Source organism: Alosa pseudoharengus, unplaced genomic scaffold (genome assembly GCF_046254945.1).
Source record: "Alosa pseudoharengus isolate Yale_2024_CS ecotype anadromous, Long Island Sound unplaced genomic scaffold, YU_APseudo_1.1 YU_APseudo_1.1_scf_19, whole genome shotgun sequence".
NCBI classification, from domain to species: domain Eukaryota; kingdom Metazoa; phylum Chordata; class Actinopteri; order Clupeiformes; family Clupeidae; genus Alosa; species Alosa pseudoharengus.
Window position 1 is genome coordinate 30,742,999 of NW_027468657.1, and position 20,517 is coordinate 30,763,515.

A 20,517-nucleotide genomic window follows, 5' to 3' on the forward strand; every position below is an offset into this window, starting at 1 on the left:
CACACTGAAAATGTTCACCTCCCAATTGCTTGGCATTTGGATCCCACAATCAGGTGTGAAAGTAGGAGATGACTCACTGATGGAAATGTTTTGGCTAAATTCAGACATACTAAACAACCTCAGCAAGCATGAATAATATCATGTCTGTACCAGAGCACCTATAATGATTGATTTGTTGTATGGACCATAATGTACAATCATGCCATTAAAGACACAAGCCACATAAACACCATTCCTTTTCTGCTTATATCTTCGGGACCTGGGCTCCATACAGTGATCCACAAATCTATTCTTTGTCAATAAGGATTGCTTAAATAAACTGAACTGAAATAAACTAAAACAACATCAGAATGCTAGTTATCAGGAAAAACTCTTCTAGGAAAAGTGTACATTCACATAGGACAGACTGCTGCCTGTAAGAAAGTATTAAGGTAGTGATCCGGTGTGTGCTGTACGGCTGGGATAACAGTACTCTTCCTCTTCCTCCTACTGCTGCAACCTGCTCCCTGGATAATCTGATTTCTCTTTTCGTCTGTCTTCCCCTCCAACTGATATCAAACCCTTACACTCTCCCACTGCAAACGAAACCCCCGTTGTGCAGGGATAACTGATTTCTGAGAGTTTTTCCTTTAGTAGGCCTCTTTTCTTGCTAGAGGCAGTCATGGCAACCCGTAAATTGACTGTCCTTTCTAAGTATTGACAGTGTGGAACTCATGACTCGAACATTCCCATATTCATTTCACATAAAGGAAGTCATTCTAAAGTCATGCATGAAAAGCACAGAAATCTACAGTAAAAGACACATTATGTACAGACTTACCCAGTACTCCGACTCGGAAGTTGAGCGTGATCACAATGACGTTCCCATAGCTGGCCAGCACACTGCCGTCAATCATGTTCCCAGTCCCCTCCATGTACGAGCCTCCGTGGATGTACACCATGACGGGCTTGGCACCTTGGTCTCGAATGTCTGCAAGAGTGGCCACCGTTAAACTTTCACTTGCCTTCAGGCCGTTACAGTAAGGAGCAAAAAAACAAAACCAAAAACACACACACACACACACACACACACACAGTGCAGAGCGGTCGGGTTCGACGGGAAAGCCCTCCCCAGATACCAGCTAATGTGCCATCAGTGTTTTCGGATGAGCACAGTCATTTGTCTTTTATTGCTAACTGCATGAGAAAACAAATAGATGCTAACTGATGAGGTGGCGCAAGAGGTCAGGCACCTAATTGGTCATTTGGGCTCATTTTCAGAGTCAGCTTGGCTCTGTCTGCCGACTGCTGGAATGAAATGACGGCCATTTTGATGAGGATTCTGCAGCTGTGCTTTTTGAAGTAACTATACTTCTAGTGGGAGGGGAGTAAGCATGTCCTGTAATAAATAATAATTTTATGCTTTTTGAAAGATAAGAATCTAACTGTCCAGGTTATTTTATGGGAGGATGGAAAATTGGTCCCTTTATGGTTTTTTGTTATCTTTAGAGAATCTTTAGAGTTCATAATCAGAGACGCTCTAGAGTCATTCTTCACCCTGAGGTAACAGTTTAGTCAGATCAAAATGGGAAACCAAAAGGAACAAGAGCCTGTTGGAGATTACTGGCAGAATTACTGGCTTGGTAAAATGGAGAGACAAGAAAGTCTCTCTCCTCCTCTTGCTCTCTCCTTCATTCTCCTTCACTCCTTTGCTTGGTCTCTCTCTCTCTCATTCTCTCTCTGTCTCTCTCACTCCCAGTATGGCAGCTGTTTTGCTCAGCCTTGAGAGCTAAGAGAAAGCCACTGGGCTCTGATTCAAAAGCCCTATATTGTATTCAGGTTGCCATGGATACGGCAGACCAAAAATTCAAAATCCTCAAGAACAGCTAATCACAAACAACACCCAGGCTGGTGAATCTGCCCGAGTCTGTGCACTGTGCATTTTCACTCGCACACACCCCCATTAGCATGTGAACAGTCAAAGCAAATTACTTTGTGAGCCTTTCATGAAAGCAGTGGTGCTTTGTACGGCTATATGGGGTTGTTATTTCCCCTTTTTTCTCTTCTCTCTACCCCCCAGCCCCAAAACACCCATTCATGATTCAACAACATATTCAATCTCCCATTTCAGAGACGGAATAAGCAGCCGCCCTGTTTTCGGCTTGAATATCGACAAACACATCGTAAATACATCTTGTTGCACGTCTGGTATCTGGGGGCGCAATCAATATATGTGATTTAAAAAAACTGACAATTATCTGTTTACACTTATCTCACACAAGAGAGGAAATGTATGAAGTGAAACTTGGATGAAGAGAGAAAATGAACATTTTTTTGTCCTGTTCTGGTGAACCATGAGACATCAGAACAAATGGATACAAGGAAAGAGACAAAGAAAATGAGGAAAGCAAACAACCAAAATGAACGGAGGAGAGGAGAAACAAGAACAGAGATTAGTCATGTCAACGTTATTAGTCGCCTCTTTTGTCAATTCACATCATGTTACTATGGTGATGTTTGCTGCCCATCTGTGGGCTATCTTGTGGTACATGTTCTTCCTCTAAGTGGCAGGCCAAGCTGGACTACCTGATCAGTTCATTAACTTGAAGGAGCAGATCATTTATATTCATGTTGTGACTTACACCTCAAAAGGCCTGAGAGCTGTCTCAGGTCTATGAGGACCAGCACAATAAAGAACACAAGAGAAATCCACAGCATTTTTTGACAGAATTCCAAATAAAGGACACGCTGAGAGAGGAGGGGGAAAGAAGAGAGAGGTTTGATTAAAATTCATTTGGAAACATTTACATTTTCATGAACACTTTTTTTTCACTAAAAAAAGCAACAAAAAAAAACAAAGTAAAAAAACAAGGAGAAGGCGCAAAATGTGGCCACATTTTTCAAGAGAGGATGTGAGTTTAAAGGATGCATATGGCAATGTCAGGCTCACGGATGCACACTGATGGTTGACATGCGGACAATGTTGTGTCATTAATGAGGACGGATGACTCACAAAGACACACACACACACATACCGATGCTCACTGTCCCATTCACACAAGTTCTCCACTCCCTGTTCGTTTGATTTTTACCCCTTAGATCAGCTCAGCCCTCCTCCCTCTCCAGCACTTGACGAGGTAAAATTATATTTACTGTGTCTGTGCATGAACCAGCATACAATAACAACAGCACACAGGGCATCCACAGCATCACATGTAATGTACAGAGTGATATGGAGCCCTCGAGTACCCTGCGAGCACAAGTCATCACAATCTACAGATTGCGAGTCGTCTTCTGACTGGAGTGTCGCTTTGTGGAACAACTCGGAGATGATGCCAGTGCTGAGCGGTGCCAGTTAAGCTCTGTAGGAGGGCACATCAGCCTCTGCACAAAGCACTCATAAATCTTTTTAGAAGGCACTTTTGCATTGTGCCAGGCCCATCACTCCAGAGAATTTTCCAGAACAGGGGGGGGAGAGACAGACAAAGAGGGTGAGCGAGAGAGAGAGAAAGAGGGAGAGAGAAAGAGAGAGAGAGAAAGAGAGAGAGAAAGAGAGAGTAAGAGGGAGAGAGAGCGATCTCTGTTTATAGCTCTAAGTGCTATAAACAATCAGTCTGTTGTAAAAAACCCTGCAACTTGTCATGCAGCATCTTCACAGGAGCAAAGGCTCATGGGGCTGACAGATGTGCACTGCCACTGTCTGCATGTGGTCTCCATCCAAGTCTCTATCTTTGATTATGTGCTTTGTCCTGCAACGCTTTGAACCTCATTAACACACAGCAAACTCACTGGACAACCCTAGGAAGCTCTCCAAAACAGAGAACCTAATTACAAGAACACAGAGACAAAGGAGGACATGAGCAAAATGCTCAATCTGCATGTATTACTTAGTGGAGTCCTTGTTTCAGCAACATCTCACTTCTATTGTTTGGCTTGGTGGTCACGCTGATAGCTGCTGATTAGGACACTGTCATGTCACTGTTTTTCACATTTGAGTTAAAACATCAACAAAATGGCCCCAACGTTGGGACACCGTTACTGTGTGATGCTTGACACGGCTTTGATGCTCTGTGTTCTGGGTCTCAATCCAAACGCAGATGGGGAGGGTGACCTTTGAAGGGGGTGACTTTGTCAACCCCGAACGCTGTGTTTGTGCATTAAATATGATTCTGATCGGAGAGCTGGCATGTGGTTTGATGTGTTCTTTGAAGCCAAGCTCCTGGCAGAGAGAAGAGGGAGGGAGTGAGAGAGAGTGAGAGAAAGAGAGAGGGAGGGAGAGAGAGAGAGGGAGAGAGAGAGAGGCACAGAGGACCACAGTCCCTCCCGTCCACCTCACAGCTCCCATTGCTCACAGCCATGCAAATCCCACATCACACGCCATGCGTCCTCCATCTGTGACACCTACACCGTCCAGCAAAGAGCAGCGCTGCAGTTCAAAGCTGCAGAAAGCGGGCTGTCTCTGTCCATTGTGGACGCCATGTCTCCTTCAAAGCAGGAGTATTTTGGGATATCTCAAGTAGAGAGGAGAAATATAGAGAAAATATCAAATATCAAACCAACATTCCTTCTCTACAGTCATCCTCTTCCTTCACTGAGTCTGTGATTGCATGAGAAAGAAAGATAGAAAGAAAGAAAGAAAGAAAGAAAGAAAGACACTCAGAAATCTTCATCTGCGGTGAGGAGAGGAGGATAACACTCCAAATATGGCTGAAGGCAGTGGCTCCCGCTCTAGCCACATCAGAGAGAAAGCTCGAGAGAGCCACACGGGGCATATGTGAATCACCGCCATCATAAATTCCAAACCTCAGGCTTCCTGGAGCAACAATCTGCACCGGGTTGAAATCCAGGGGCAGGCTCAGTGGAATTAATTCTAACACCCAAGCAGGTGGAGCTGGGATGCCTGGCACCAATTGTGGCAGGGTTTGAGGAAAAGTGTCTGACTCTGTGTGTGTGTGCGCGCGTGTGTGTGTGTGTGTACTCCTCATGGCCTGGCGTGCCAAGCTACTGCCATGCAGATCCATTGCTCAGCTGCGGGAGAGGGCACGGCACCAGACAACCAGGAGAAGGTGTCTGTCTCTCCCTGAGCTCGGCGTAATATATTAAAAAAAAAATGTATTCCTGACATTCCACCTTTGGAGATTTAGTGCTGAGAAGTCCCTAAATACACCCAGATTGTGACAGGATAAAACAATGGATCTTGGCCCTAACTCAATTCTGGGAGGGCTCCGCAGCACCGCGCCGGAGCTTTCTGCACTCGGGAGAGGAGGCTGAGCGGTCGGGAAGCCCCTCCGAGGCTCTAACTGGATGAGGGGCCGGCGGAAATACAATTCGGCCCACAGAAATTAGCCAAAGATGGACCGCCGACCGTGACAAGATGACAACATTTCGCTAAGTAGATTTTGGAGAGGACGAACAAACATCACAAGCCCAGACTGACTGAGGGCTTTGGCACAATGATGGGGAGAAAAGAATGAAGTCTGCAGACATCATTGAGATGGAAACGAAAAACAGGAATAGTGGGGGGGGGGGGGGGGGGGGGCGGGTAAGAAAGGGCTATGTAAATAGGCTTCCTTGAATATATTCACAGTGAAAATTCACGCTCGCATGGAGCAATCGGCAGTGAAGAGGCAGGAGGGTATTATTCACAGTGGCAGGGCGGTGGAGCTTGTGCTTGCAGCAGCAGCAGCCTCGGCTCGGGGACGGGGAGGGTGGGATGGGGGATTTCCGTTTTGTGAGGTGAACAAGTGCCACAGCGCTACAGTGTGCTGTGTCTACCTGGCTCCCACAATGCTTTGTGACAGCTCTGCTGAACGCTGTATGTGGAGCTCTTCTCCACTACCTCTGGTTATGAGCCCGGATCTCCACACACAAACAAACCAGATGAAATGCAGCTAAATTGGTTACCGCCAATTCCCTTCAGAAATTGCATGTATAAAATCACTTATTCCTTATGTAATTTGATTTTGAATTTGAAAAGTGATTAGATTCCAAATCATTATTTGCATAGAGAAAATAGGTGGTAATTGCCTGTGCAGGTGCAGGCGTGTGTTTCCTTGTTTTGGTGGCGCGTTGCAGATTGCATTTTCTGCCTCCCTGCTTCGTTACAGAGGTTGCTCTCTCTCTCTCTCTCTCTCTCTCTCACTGTGTCGATCCCGTGGTTACATGTTACACCACAGACTGGCTCCTACCCATGCTGTCCGTAAATCCAGGGCAGTTGGCTTCCTCCAGCCTCGCGCGCTGCAAACGGGGACGCGTCTGCTAACTAACGTCTCCGGCCGGAGCCACTCATCTCGGCAGTAACCCGCTCCTGTGGGCGCGTGCGTGCGTGCCACATCCTTGGCAGCGAGGCATCTGGCGAGACCCGCAACCCATTTGGCAGCCTCGCCAGGCCCGGAGATGATTCTGCACTGAGAGCCTCCGCCGGCGATGCTCGTTTGCACGCGGCTGTGGCGATGCCCTTTTTTTTTTTTTTTTTTTTTATATATATTTCCCTCGTTTTTTTCTTTGCCTCCCTGTCGGGTAAAGCAAAGGTAACGCAGTGGCCTGCGGGCAATCCGTCCCTTTCCCAGGATGCTCGCTGGCCCTGAGCTGCAGCTCAGACGAGCACAGAGCATGGACAGTCTCAGGTATGGCCTCGCGTCATCTCCGATAGAATGCGAAGAGCCTGTTGCTAAAGCAGCGGGGGTACCTCGGCTGTCACCCCTCACTGAGCTGCTCGATACTGAATTGCCTTGCATTTGCCCAGCATCATGGCACTGCACACACTACTGTTTTCTCATCAGGCATACACCACTGCACTTAACCGAGCCCCATGCTCTGACAGAAATCCCACTCTTGGCCAAAACCTGTTCGTAGCTTGTTCTGGAGATATTAAAAGTCAGCATTTGACGGTTTGAGCAAATTGCCTGGCTACCAGGAGAGATGCGGCTTCTACGAGGGTAGCGCTTGCCAAAAGGAGTATACAACACCCCGCGCCATTTACACAAAAATAGAGGGGGATGTGAGAACTCAAGTGGAGCTCACACCTTAATACCCTGGCAAGAATGAGCTTACCTAACAAAGCCTGTCCAACAGCACAACACCCGGCACATTAAAGCCCGCTCTGGCTCGGGTGTGGCTGACATCCGGCCTAGACTCAGCTGAGGCCAAGAGCACATGGCGTGACATTTCCCCACCTCATACGGTGTACCTCTCTCACCTGTCTGACCGACAGATGGGGTTAGCGAGATGGGATAGAACAACAATATCTGGAGTTTGATAGGAGAATCCAAGCTTAAGCTTCCCCCCTTGTAGAAGAAAAAAGGAGGCTTCCTCCATTCTAATCTCTGTAGATATCCACCCAGAGCTCGGAATATCCCAAGATAAATACTGAAAGTGAACAATGTTATTGCTGAGCGAAAGCTTCCTCCTCTTCTTCTTTTACTTTCACAAGCAGCTAATCCTCTCTGCACAACTCATGAGCCTCCCTCTCCTCATCTAAATCCATTCCATTCCCTGCCATGTTATGATATTCTGCAGTGAGCACATATTTGCCAATGATCATCACATGGAAGTAATTGCCGTAAGCTATTTGATGCATATTCCATACCCTCATCTATCATGGCAAATAGAACACGACACTGATTTTGTGAATCAAACGCATGTTTTTCTGTTAGTAGTATTAATCGTGCTCTTTACATTTTGTTGTATTAATTTACCCTCATATCCATTATGTTTTGCTCCAGATCAAATTAACATTGCCAAGGAGATGGTATTCTGGGATATCAGCTCAGCTGATGGTAATTTATTTTAAGTCCGTACAACAAACCACAACCACATTTTCTTCTTTCTTAATATCAAAGAAATAAAAAAATCAATATTGGTCTTGGTCATTCAAAATTGATATGTTAGCAAACATATTCCAGACACACTTACGTATGGAATGCCAAAAACCTTCAATTTCAAGACTAACTGCATGCTTTTTTCCTTTTCTAATAAGAATCCGAAGAAGATGATGAAAAGCAACCAGTCTTTTGCTTTTCCTCTGGTTTGACAAAAAAACAACTTCTGCTTCACCTCAGCTGAAATGCATCAACATGGTACAACTAGGAATGCAGATATTACAGCTCATATTGTGGTCAAACAGAAGGACCAGTTATCCATTCCTTACATTATTATCTATGAGAAAATATTATATAACCTACTGTATCTAGATCCATTATAAATATCAGCAGCATTTTCCTACAGAACATCTTAATCTTTCATTCAGGGATCTGTGGATCGCTGCCTACAAACACTGAACAACCAAGAGGCGGATTAGGAAGGTTAAGGCTTTGACCCCATTTAAACACACAGTATCTGGTCAGCGTTCTGATCTACAGCTGGTCGTCTGACACTGCGATGACATTACAAGCTAGTATGACCTCTGATCTCACTAGCCTTCTAAGACTGGGCAGTACTGTATTTACACAGATATTGTTGATGTTATGCTCTTGGTCTTCATTACATTCTCTGTTCCTTGACAGCAGTGTTCACAAAGGATTGTGGGGAGATTTATGATTACCAGCTAATCTGAGACTTGATTGAAATCCCCGCAATCTAATGAATGTTCTGTTGTTGACAGAAATAGAAACCGATCACTGCTGTTCCAAGGGGGATTAAGGCTGTCTAGGGTGACATTTAGCGTGCATCCAGTGAGGAGAAGCTGCTTCTGCCTTCCAAGTATGCAAGGGCAGCATCTTGGGAGGAAGATGTAAAAGCCATTACCTGACGATCTGACGATCTGATGAAAGGCACAAGACAAAGGGAAATTCATTTGCCTCCGAGATGTGCCTTTTTCTTGAAAGCAAGCATTTGCCACTAATCATTTACCATGACCCTCTTGAGCATGTTTAGACTCAGAGGATGATCCATCTCCACCATCACAGTAAACCTTCCCTCACAAGCTGCCATCCACTAACAAAAATGCAGTCTGTGTGAATCCACATCACCATTACAATCTGGGGAGTCTGCAGCACCACCTGAGCAACTCAGGCTTGGATGCCTCCACCTCCGAACTGAACAACGTGATCAAAAAGTTAAGCACACAGATTCAATGTCAAGGACAAAGATAACAACCAAACTAAAACTTTCCTTCCACTGTGGGGTGTGCGTGGGATTAACAGCGGATGGATGAAGGGAGGGCAGTAAAGGGGGCTGAAGATGGGGTGACATTTACATGCCAGTCTTAGGCCTTGTTAAAGCTGAAGGCCTCCCGTTCAATGGCAAATAAACAAAGGACAGTATCCATGCTCACTTGCCCTTGTTAGTGTGTGGTTGTCAAGGGAGCTGGGAGGGGAGAGAGATTTCTTGAGCCTGTGGCAGCCGGAAAGGAGAAATATTTCCAATTTCAAAACACTGTATAGTACAGCTGAGCATAATTTGGGACTCCCACTATCCTCAACACATACACACACAAAAAAAACACATTGTCAGCATTCATGCCCTTTTTTGGCATTTTAAGGCTTCAGTCACAGACCTCAAAAGGTCCTAGGTGACAAGTTTTGGCAGAATCATCTCGCACAGAGACAGCTGTCGCTCAAATCTGTTTGAGTATTCCCCACTATCATATCTGTCTAAGTGGATTAAGTGAGGTGTAACTGTTCCTGTTGCTTGTTGGATTTACGAGTATTACGTCTGTGAATACGGTCATCTCAAGGCTGATTGGCCATCGAATATCCACGACTATCCATCACTTTCACTTTACCATTTACCATACACAATCTGATGGATTATACTATCTGGAGTAATACATACATTCACATCCACATGGTGAACTTTTCCCACTTTGCAGTCTCCCACTTTGCTTTGCTTTGTTTTGCAGCCGCTACATCTCAAAGTTGCCACACAAACGTGGTTTTAAAAAGCAAGTTAAGGACAGCAAATAAAAACAACTATGGAAGTGAGTTCTTCCAGGCGATGGGCATGTTCACGTTTCCAGATCAAAGACGCCTGATACACATCACCCCTGCAGACAGTCACTCTCTTCCCCTCTATAGACGACCCCAACACAAGAGGGGATGTGTCCACAACATAATATTTGTAGGAAGGATAACCATCTCTGCATGCTACTGAAAGGTCACGCTCTCAAACAAAAATCAAGATAAAGCACAAGACAGCAACATTCTCAGGGACCAATCATTCTCCACAATCACACTCACAGCTCTGCCGAATGTCACTCAGTGGCTCAGGTTGGGGGGAGGTGGGAGGGGCATAAGGGAAATGGCTTGCATTCAGACTATCCAAAACAAGTCCATTGTAAAACAAGGGAGAACCAGGACAGGACATGCACATGTCTCTGACCACCACAGCAAATACCTTCGTCTTCATCACCGTCGTTATCAGACAAATCCTCTCCCTGTTTTTTCGAATGCGGCCCTAGTGGTGAACCAGTGGGAGAGAAAACAAGAAGAAGCACAAGAGAATTCAAAATAGCATGATGGTCAATACAGAGGCAGAGGAAGGAGGCTGCACACACTGCTGTAGAACAATTTGACTGACACAAGTATACTGACTCAAGGCATCATACAGTACATGTGTACATTTCACCCAATCCTAAATAAATAATAATACATCCACCCACAAAGTGATTGCATGATAAAAAAACATTCTGGTTTGGTTAAATAAATTCACCACAATCTGTGCATATCTGCTGCATTAATAATGCATAGAATGCTCAGTACTGTATGTATTCTACATATTATTCACTAAAATGTTGCTTTCAAATGTAAAATAAACAGATTATGCTCAAACTACTGTGCAGTACAAATCAATGCAATCACCAGGGGACGGAACTCTGCTGAAGCAATGAGAAAGAAAATAAGAACATCAACTGTAATCATCTACTGTGTCTACTGAAAGCTGATCATATTTGGCTTCTATGCAACACTGTTACATTGAAGTCTCTCAGTTTAGACAGTGGTAAAATTTGTCATCAACATTCAACAAATAAACACACTCCAAATATGGGGTTGAGGCAATAATGATTATTGTGCTCTCACAGACTTCAGCAGAGTATGTCTGGTCACACTGACTGTCTTTCAAACAAAGATGCCAAATAATTATACAGTTTATTGGCACATCTTCAGTTGAATTATGGCAGTCATTAACATTACAGTATATTACACTGACATCTAAGATCATATTTCACATTGAGCAATATACTGCCATAACACCCATTTAAATCTTCCCATGTCAAAAACCATTGAGTTTTGCTTGGCCTAATTATTTTACGCTAAATATCACAATCTAATTTTTGGAAAATGTAACCACTATTTATTTGATTGCAATGGATTATTCACTATTGTTGCTTCAGCTACGCAAATTTAACTTCAAAAAAAGACTAAATATATGCTCTGCCAAATTTCATCTTCGAAAGCTGACGGTAACTTTCACAGTCACCGAGACACCTCTAAAGGGGCTGGTGGGGAGAAGGGTCCCTCTGAGCTGTTGGAATGCTGTGGATGTGTGGTTCTGTCTGCCTTGACGCTGAGTGTTAGCACTCGTGACATGCCCTTATGAAATACTGCAGGTGGCAGGTGTGGCTCCCTCAGCTAAGATGCTGTCTGGTCTTGTTTCCTCTGCATTGTGGCTGGCTTGCATGTTGTCAGTTAATTTAATGGAAAATTGCAAACACACAATACTATGCCCGTCGCACTACGCAAGGGTCACGGATTGCTGTTGACTACAACCAATAAGAATTCACTTAACAAGGATAAAATCATTTCAGAGTTTGCTTTATATGTTAGCTGTAAAAGCCTTATTGTATTGTCTGTAAAAAAGGACCTTGGAACTTTGTCAAGTATGTTAGAAGTATTATTTAAAAATGTTCCAAGCTACTACTGTAAATACGTACCTCTCACTTTTCATATTCTATTTTTCCACTTGTTGGAGGCTTTCAATTTATTCAAGGACCATTTTGTTATAAACTATTTCTTTTACATTTATAGCTGCAGTAAAAAATCTGCCAGTTGGCAATCCTCAGTGTTTACTGTATGCCACGTAGCCTTCACAAGGCTGTGTGGATGTGTGTGATGGCGTCTGTGTCAGTGTGTGTGCATGTGTGTGTGATGGTGTCTGTTTGTCAGTGAGTGTCTGTGTGTGATGCTGCCTGTGTGTTTATCCATGTCTCTGTGTGTGTGTGTATGTGTGTATTTATGCCTGTGTGTGTGTGTGTGTGCTTGACTGGCAGAATTGCCGCAGCAAGAGTCAGTAGGGGGAAGAGTGGGGAGAGATCCATTTCACTGATCAGAGAGACAGATCGCCGAGGGACACAATGCCAGCCAGCAGCTCGTCCAAATACACTCTAATATTAACCTCCGAGTTTGGAGACCTCACGAAGGCACCATAGAGACTCGTAGATGCTGCCATGCTTTTCAAACCCCCACCTCCCCTCCCCATCTCCCCTGCACCTCCATGAAGCTCACAAACTGAATTTACAATGCGCTCGATACAACAGGATGACCTATGCGCCCAAGTAAAGAGCGCAGTGAATGTAAAGTGCATTCCGTTTTGGAGGAGATGGGGGGACAGAGAGAAAGAAAGAAAAGAGAGAGAGAGGGGGGAAGAGAGATGGGGGGGGAGTAGAGTGACAATAGATGGGCCTGCAGTTAAATATTGAAAAGGTCAAAGTGTGATGAGGGACTTATTGGCAAAATGTTGAGTCTTTCCAATCGAGAGGGCGATTCAGCCGAGCATCCTCAGGTGGCTCTTCCCCTGCTTGTCTATTTTCAGACTGTGTGATCCTCTCCCCGATACACTCCTGCACCAATCCCCCTCCTCTGCAGAGGCTTTGCTGCAGCCGACACATTTGAGAGGATGATTGAAAACGTTACTAATTTCGTTACCATTAAGGAGATGGTGATAGCGGTGGAGAAGAAGGACGGCCAAAACTTATACCGGCCTCCAGCCACCTGAGAATAAAACATGCTGCGGACAATTTATCTTTTATATTACGGGGACCAGTGGAGGGGGAAGCCTGTGAGCGGAGCCAGAGTGCTGAGCCAGGGCGCTAAAATAGAAGCCCTCCAATAATTAATACCTCAATAGAAAAGTTTGCCTTGCGAAACAACAGCGTAATGGAGAGTAATGGGGGAAAATGCTCTAACTGGCCTGATAAAAACAAAGCCTGATTCAACCTGACACAAATCCACTACCCATGATTTTGTTGGAAAACACATTCGTTCCAAGTTGGGAAAACAGATTAAGGGAACGTGCTTTGACCCAAAAAAAGGTGTGGGGGAATCAGACGTTTTGTGTGAAAAAATGATTAATTCAGATCGGGGGACGACAGACCAGCGGGGACCTGACACGACTTCCAACTGTCTTGTTGGAATGATCTCGCTACATTTCTCGTGGGACGGCCAACAAAGGGCATATCCGAGATATTGGGCACTTAGCGGAGAGATAGACTGGGCCACGGGAGCGGTGGGGGACCTGAATGGTAACTTCCTGGACAAGCTGTGTCTTGCATTTCAAGTTGAAATGGCTGCAGTGCCACTGGCCACGGCGAGCACTCTCACCAAAGTCTCCCATCTGTGACACATTCAGCCGAGCTGCTTTCCTTTTGCAGTAGGAAGGAACTCTCACTCCATTCCTACTTTCCACATTTCCGCCTTCACCATTTTGTGTCCCCCAGTTCTTTTTCGCTGCTGCTGTTGCTTGGTAGCCTACGTTATTTTTTTTCTTGCCCGAGGATACAGTCCTCCCCCTGCTGTGATCCTGTGCCGGACGAGGTCAGCCATCCAAACTGATTTCCACGGCGTATTATGGTCTGTGCCCACTCTGTCTGAACCTAACAGGGGCTGGGCCACTTTTACAGGTCTCATTGCCCTGGCACCGCAGATGGGCCGGTAAAATATGGCTCTTGTTCTAGGATCGCTACTGGCCTGGTCATTCCACATCGCTACTGGCCTGGTCATTCCACATTGCTTACATCTTCTCTTCCTCTCCCCCCAAAACAAAATGGGACACAGAATCTCAGCACAGTCCAGTCCCCTGTCCACAGTGTAGGAAACAGCCACGGAGGAGATAAGTGATATGGGAACAGCCAGGTAGCAAGGCCAGATTAGATTCTTGTCGGGCCTTGGTAGAAAACCGGGTGTTAATGCGCTTTTAAATCCAATGGAACATGGAGGGTTCTGATTTCTTGTAAGCGAAGGACGTTGCAGGTTAAAAGAAAGTTGACCTCAAATATGTGCTAGCTGAGAAAGAGCAGATACATAATCTCCACAGCTTTTTTGTTTTGACAGAAGAGGTCACTTTTTCGAGCCTATTTCTGTACACAGTTTTTGACAAATTGGCAAATATATAGATATATCAAATGTGCTCGCATTAACTCTAGTTGTTCACTGTATACTACAACCTTGAGTGAACAAAATGAATTCAAAATGTCAAGCCTTGACATTCGTATGCTATGCTCTTTGACAGTGATCTCAGAGTACATTATTTAATTCTATCAGATCTCTCCTTGGATTTTGTGCCAAACCAACCATTTTGTAGTCAGACACAAAACATACACACAATATATCTCTCGCATACATAGTTCTCTCATTGCTACTCTAAAAAAAGCTATCCGGTATATTTAGCCAGCTTCCCAATGGTTTTTGACATGTGGGACCTTGAGTAAAAATCAACACCACTTAATGATTACAATATAAAATATGAAAACCATTTATAATACATAATTACACATTTCCACTCCAGGTGTATTGAAGTGAATGCTCAGTTTATTACCTTTACAGTATATGAAAGGTATAGGTGAAGTGGGGAAAGCTCTCTGAGATACAGTGGGCTATATTTATATTTGTAAGTCGACCAATGACTCTGCTTACACTTCAAGTCCAGGTTTTTATTCTAACTTATTATTATGGCTGTTGTGGAGTTGTATTTTAGTACATTTATAGATTTATGCATATATTTATGTTTTAACAACTTTAACAACATTTGTGTACTGTAGAACGGATTATGCTATTTTGTTGTGTTGGCTATTTCCTGATTGATGCATTCTTTATCTCTCAGTTATTACAACAGGTTGTCACATGTACGTGATTCATAACAAATAAGGGATTCATTATATGAATTTAATACAAATACACAATAAATGCATTCTAATATGCTGCAGAGGTGCTTGATTGAGTTCTCAAATATTTTTATTCAAAGTATTTATATTTATCTGCATGAAAACTGTGGTTTCTCATAAAGTCATGAGTCATTGCCCTTGTAGTCAGCCTTGTAGTGGTCATAAAAACTGATGTGCTGAAGCAACAAAATTGATCTCATTCTTTCATGACCAATATATTCCAGTTCATTTTGCATCATATAACTCTCTAAATAACTGACATGTTACAGTGTGCAGTAAACGTAAATACGATACTAGGACCAACCACTGTTGGACGTTTGTTGAAGTTCTTCATTTTGCCTTAGTAGGAAAACAATTGGACAAAGAATTGGACTTAACTCACAAACGGTGACCATTTAAGATGTATTCAACTTACATTAAATTCAAGAGTTTCCTTTAAGTTTTAATAACTAAACCTATTTTAAGACACACAATGAACATGTGATAACTGTGGGCTCTTGTCCAGAGAGATTTTTGGTGAGGTTTGGTTTTATTAGTTTCCCGCTCAAGTAGCTCCTGAAATCAAAGGTAGATGTACCACATCACGCACCCCATTCTGCTCATGACTGTGTGCCGCTCCCCCCATCTGGCACAGCCGCATCCCCAGGCTCTCAGCTCTGCCCAGAGTGAGAACACGTTTCTCAGCAATAAGAGAAAGACACAAGTAATGATCACATGGACCAAAGTGCTGCCTCCGAACTGTGGTACCTATTGTTGCAGGGCTAATATAATTAGGACCATATACAACACCACACAAGGCTTTTCAGCTTGACTGTCAGGTTCTTTAAAGCCAAACATCTCAACCTTAAAAGGAGCTTTTTTCCCCTGACATTGTATTCCTATAATACAGATGGTGTATGCCTAAGCCAAGAGGGAGCCTATATTGTGAGACCAAGGCAGCCTGTAACAGTCAAGAGCAACCAAGGTCTGATGACTATGGGTTATGGTTGCCTGGCAACAGTCACTGCTGTTGTACATCTAATTCCATACTAATGTGAGCACATTTATCAAATTTGACAAAAGACCTGATTTCATAATTTTCCTTTTAAATACAGATCTAATACTACACATTGGATACATTTAGAGTGAATCAAGAGTCTTTACTTCCAGTAGGTCATGGATGGTGTTCATACCTGTCACTGCTTTACCACTGAGGCTGAACAAACCACAGGTCGTAATTAGAACATTCTGGAAACAAAAAAAGTCAAAGCCAATTGTATAATTTGATCATCCACCCTCCCCTCCACACTTTTCATGAAAATGCGAACGCACCTGTGGTAGAAGGAGCCCCTGCCAAAGCGGCAAGCATGCCATGATGAACACTCTTTGGGAAAAGCAATTACCTTTAAATGCATGCCTGGCCCCTCCTGTGCTCATTACCTTTCATAATTCATCAAAATCCAAAATCAATTGATGTGGGCACAAACGCCAAGCACAGCTAAATGGGACGCTTTGTCATACCAAACAGCCGGCAAGTCAACAGCACACAGTCATGGGGGGAGTGGGGTGGAGTGGGGGGGGGGGCGAAGCATGATCCACATCCACCACAGAACGCCTGACCCATATACCAAATGGACAGGTCTTACGGGATGTCTGCCCAAAGCCTCCAGTTTCAATGTGCGGGTAATTTAGCCAACATTAACAGCACACTAAGGGATTGTCTGAAATTGCGCTATTTGACATAGTGCTGCCATTGCCGGTGTTATTTGGCCACAGTTTAATATATTCAGGGGCGAGGGGGAGATTCTCACCTGGTCTTATCCTACATGAGTTCATTTTGTTGTGTGAGACCAAAGGTTGCTTGAAAGAGATAGTGGGGAGCTGACAATAATGTTGTTAAGTGCTAGCATTTTGTTATCTAAAGCTTACAGTGGGTCCCAGTTAATCAAGTAATGTGAGACATATAATTTGATGTGCCTGCTTAAGATAGCAGCACTACTGTTGAGTCCCTTACTGAACAATTAAAAGAAAAGCATTTCTAGGCCAATAGCCTAAACGTGTGCACAACTCACACGCGTGTGTGGATATTAAACTCCTATTTTTTAGAGCAGATGAAAATGCTATGGATCAGAAAACATGTCATGGTTCACTATTTATTCTGCAAATACCAAAGATACAAGAGACTTGATAAAAATGTCACTGCCAAGCTGAGCGATAGGGACAAATGAGCAAAGCCTCTGACTGGAGCTAATTCCATAGCTGTGAAGCCCTTAGGGTCAGTCTTGCACTGCTAAAATTTACTAAAACCAAAGCTGTTCAAAATGTTAACTCTGGAATAGGTCGTCAAGAGTAGACACACACACTCTCGATTCATTTTTTGTACTGCTTTGAAAAGGGTGATTGGTTGATTGTGAATTTGCTCTCACACAGTGAGAATTAATCAACAGGAGCACTACGGATGTGTTTAAATGTCACTTGTAGATGAATGCCTCCAATAAGCTGCATTCAGCATGCTAGCAAAGCAAATAAGTCTCAGGCATTATTTTTAGGGGGATTGGATTGGAATTAAGAGTCTGTGATCTGACTGGTGCAAAACAAACAGTTTACAATGGGAAAACAAAAGGAGAAATACTGATGAGAAAATTTGCTTCAGTCTCTTGAACGGAGGTTATATCGATATTAGCACCGCTTGGTGTGTGTAATAGTCACTTAAAATGACAATTTCCTATGCCAATCATCCCTTACCTGGTTCAACTGTGTCAGAAAGGATTATAGTGATTGTTTTAAACGATTGAAAGATTGATTGACATATAATTGCTAAATTGGCCTAAATTGGACTGGCTTTAAATATATATTTTGCTGGTGGAAAAATTTAAATATAACATCCTTAAAATGGTTATTTGGTCAATTTACATGGAAACTGGTAATACCACAATATTATTTAAAAAAAATCAATTAACATCATTGTCATATTCTCTTAGGAGTCACTTAACACATTCACACACACAACACACACGTGCACGTGCGCATGCACGCACACACTCACACACACACACACACACACACACACACACACACACACACGTCAATCACAAAAATATATACATGATTAGTCAGCACTGCAGGCCACATGTTGTTCATCTCCATAGGAGGTGTGACTCAGCAGATGTTGGTGATATCTGGTTTGCTTTCGAGAGGACGTACCAGTCGCTCTCTCGGCTCTGTTTTGGCTCCATGCTGGCTTTCTTACATACCTCCTTTTCTACATATTTTCTTGTTGGGTTTTCTGGCACATTCCTTGGATATTCTTTTGACTGTAAAATGAATAGAAGACTACAAAATAACAGAAGGCTCTGGAAGAAATTGAGGAGCACATGCAACAACTTGACTGAGCCCAAAACCCTCCCCCAGTCATCAACAACAAGAACAACAAGACGTACCTGTCCAGAGACTAACTTATTCTTTTCATTGTTTGCAGAAATATTCCAAAATGGTGGAATTAATTTGCTGCACCCTGGGACACAAGAAGCCCGTTTTCACATGCATTTCTATATAAGACCCATTACAAACACGATGGAAGAAAATTGGGAAGATTCTTTATCCCATTTCATCACTTCAATTTAGCCAAATTACATTTGCATGTTACTGACTGTCAGATTACATAGCTGCTAACTTGGGTTCGCCATTTTGTTCTAAAAAGCTGACTGAAATAAGATTATATAGAATATAATCAATCAAGAATATGATTAAAATAAATTCACTGCTTTTGATGTATGTAGCAGTGTTTTTATAGGTTTTACGTTAACTAATCAGAAATGACTTGAGAATTCTACTCATACTCGACTCAGAAAACTACTACTAATCTCTTTAGCCTTCCAATCATTTTACTTACAACAGTCCAATTATTTAACAGAAACAATCCTATTTTTTGGTCTGGACTATGCTAGTGTAACTTTGAGATTCCTGCGGATGTAAATTGACTGTGGGGAGTAAGGGGTCTTACATGGTTTAGACAGATGCCACGGGCCTCGCGTGTACCAGAACCTCTCACCAGCCCTACAGCGCACTCATTCTCCACCCAGACAGGCTACAGGATCTACTTCCCCGAGAACAGTCAAGACAGTGAGGAGAGGGAGGAGGTGCACCAAGATCACCCAGATCAAGGCCAATCTGCATTTTCGCTTTCTGATTTCATTTGGTCTGTCGGATGTCATAACGTTGTCAGATTTTGTTTTGCGATTATTTTTTTTGTTCTCCTTTTCTTTCTTTTTTTTTGTTGAAAAACCACAAAAGAGGAACTCATAACAGTGACATGGAAGGGAAGAGGTAATGGAAAGACTTCATGGTAGATCAAGTCAAGATGAAATGATGGTGAAGACACAGACACGACATGCACCAGAGAACAGTTCATGCTCCAAACACGATACGAGAGTGACACAAATTGTAGTGAGAAAGAAGAGAAACAGAAGCTGCATTTGTTTTGTTTTTTTCGGAGCGATCGCTTCTTTTGTGTACCCGATACACTCACCATCCTCAGTTGGAACATAGATGTTCAAGTACAAACAATCCTCGTTCTGATCCTGTATGTATGTAGCAACTATATCCAGGTTAAAGGTGAACCAGATTGGCATCATGATTTCCGGCACGGCGTTGTGGATGTTCTGCGGACACACGGGGGCAAAGTGGGTGGCGTTTTTGATCCCTGACCAGGAGGAAGGCGGCTCCGGGGGCAGGAATCGCTTCTCGCCCACCGGCGGAGCGGCGTAGGGAACTCCCAGGTACTGGTCCACGGGCCCCAGGATCTCGCTGGGCAGCGGCACGCGCACGCCACGCAGCTTCCCGTAATTGGTGTTGGCCACGGGCTGGTGGTAGCTCTGGCCTCGCGCGAACGCCGAGCACCAGGACAGGATCAATATCCACAGCAGCGACGCGGCGAGAGCGGTGCCCGGCCTGGTGTCGCCACCGCCGCCACTGACGGAGTCCTGAAGGTGTGCGACAGAGGGACGGTTTCTCCTCGGCGAAAACCACATGGTCCGTCGTAACAAAGACTGCGAAGGCAAGACACCAACATACACACCTTCTTTTTCTACTCTCTCTCTCTCTCTCTCACTATCAGCTAGAGCCGCTAGCTGCACTCAGTCCAGAGATCCCACTGCCCCCATCGGTCACAAGTGGGCTGAGCAGCTTTTAACAGGCAAAAAAAAAGAACGGAAAAAGAAAAAAATGCCCAAAACCTCTCAGTTCCTCTCCAGATGGGTCTTCATTCACTGTCCAGTGGTCTTGTCAAATCAGTTATCCTACACAGCAAAAGAGAACAGGAAAATTAATGACAATCTCCAGACAGCCAAGCCGTTTACTCACTTTCCCCCACCCGTTCTGTGCACTCATTTTTATTGACTTGGAGAGTCCATTTCTGTAAAGACATTAAACAGCACACATAAATATGACAGTGCGCTTAAAGC

General features: G+C 43.9%; 1 protein-coding gene across 8 annotated transcripts in view; it reads right to left on the reverse strand.

Moving 5' to 3' along the window:
- The window catches only part of nlgn3a (neuroligin 3a), an 80,419-nt gene extending 60,566 nt beyond the window's left edge, over nucleotides 1–19,853 (reverse strand). For 2 of the 8 annotated variants that reach the window (XM_076293005.1, XM_076293003.1), the window contains exons 1-3: nucleotides 19,584–19,853; nucleotides 10,315–10,374; nucleotides 821–970 (exon numbers count right to left, since the gene is read on the reverse strand). In XM_076293005.1, coding sequence (XP_076149120.1) covers nucleotides 821–970; nucleotides 10,315–10,374; nucleotides 19,584–19,689 — 316 coding nt within the window. In that variant the 5' untranslated portion in view covers nucleotides 19,690–19,853. Of the gene's footprint in view, nucleotides 1–820; nucleotides 971–8,598; nucleotides 8,622–10,314; nucleotides 10,375–18,309; nucleotides 18,370–19,583 lie in introns of all 8 variants that reach the window. The other 6 variants (XM_076293008.1, XM_076293009.1, XM_076293006.1 and 3 more) reach the window with 5 other exon arrangements.
- Between the last annotated feature and the right edge of the window lie 664 nt (nucleotides 19,854–20,517).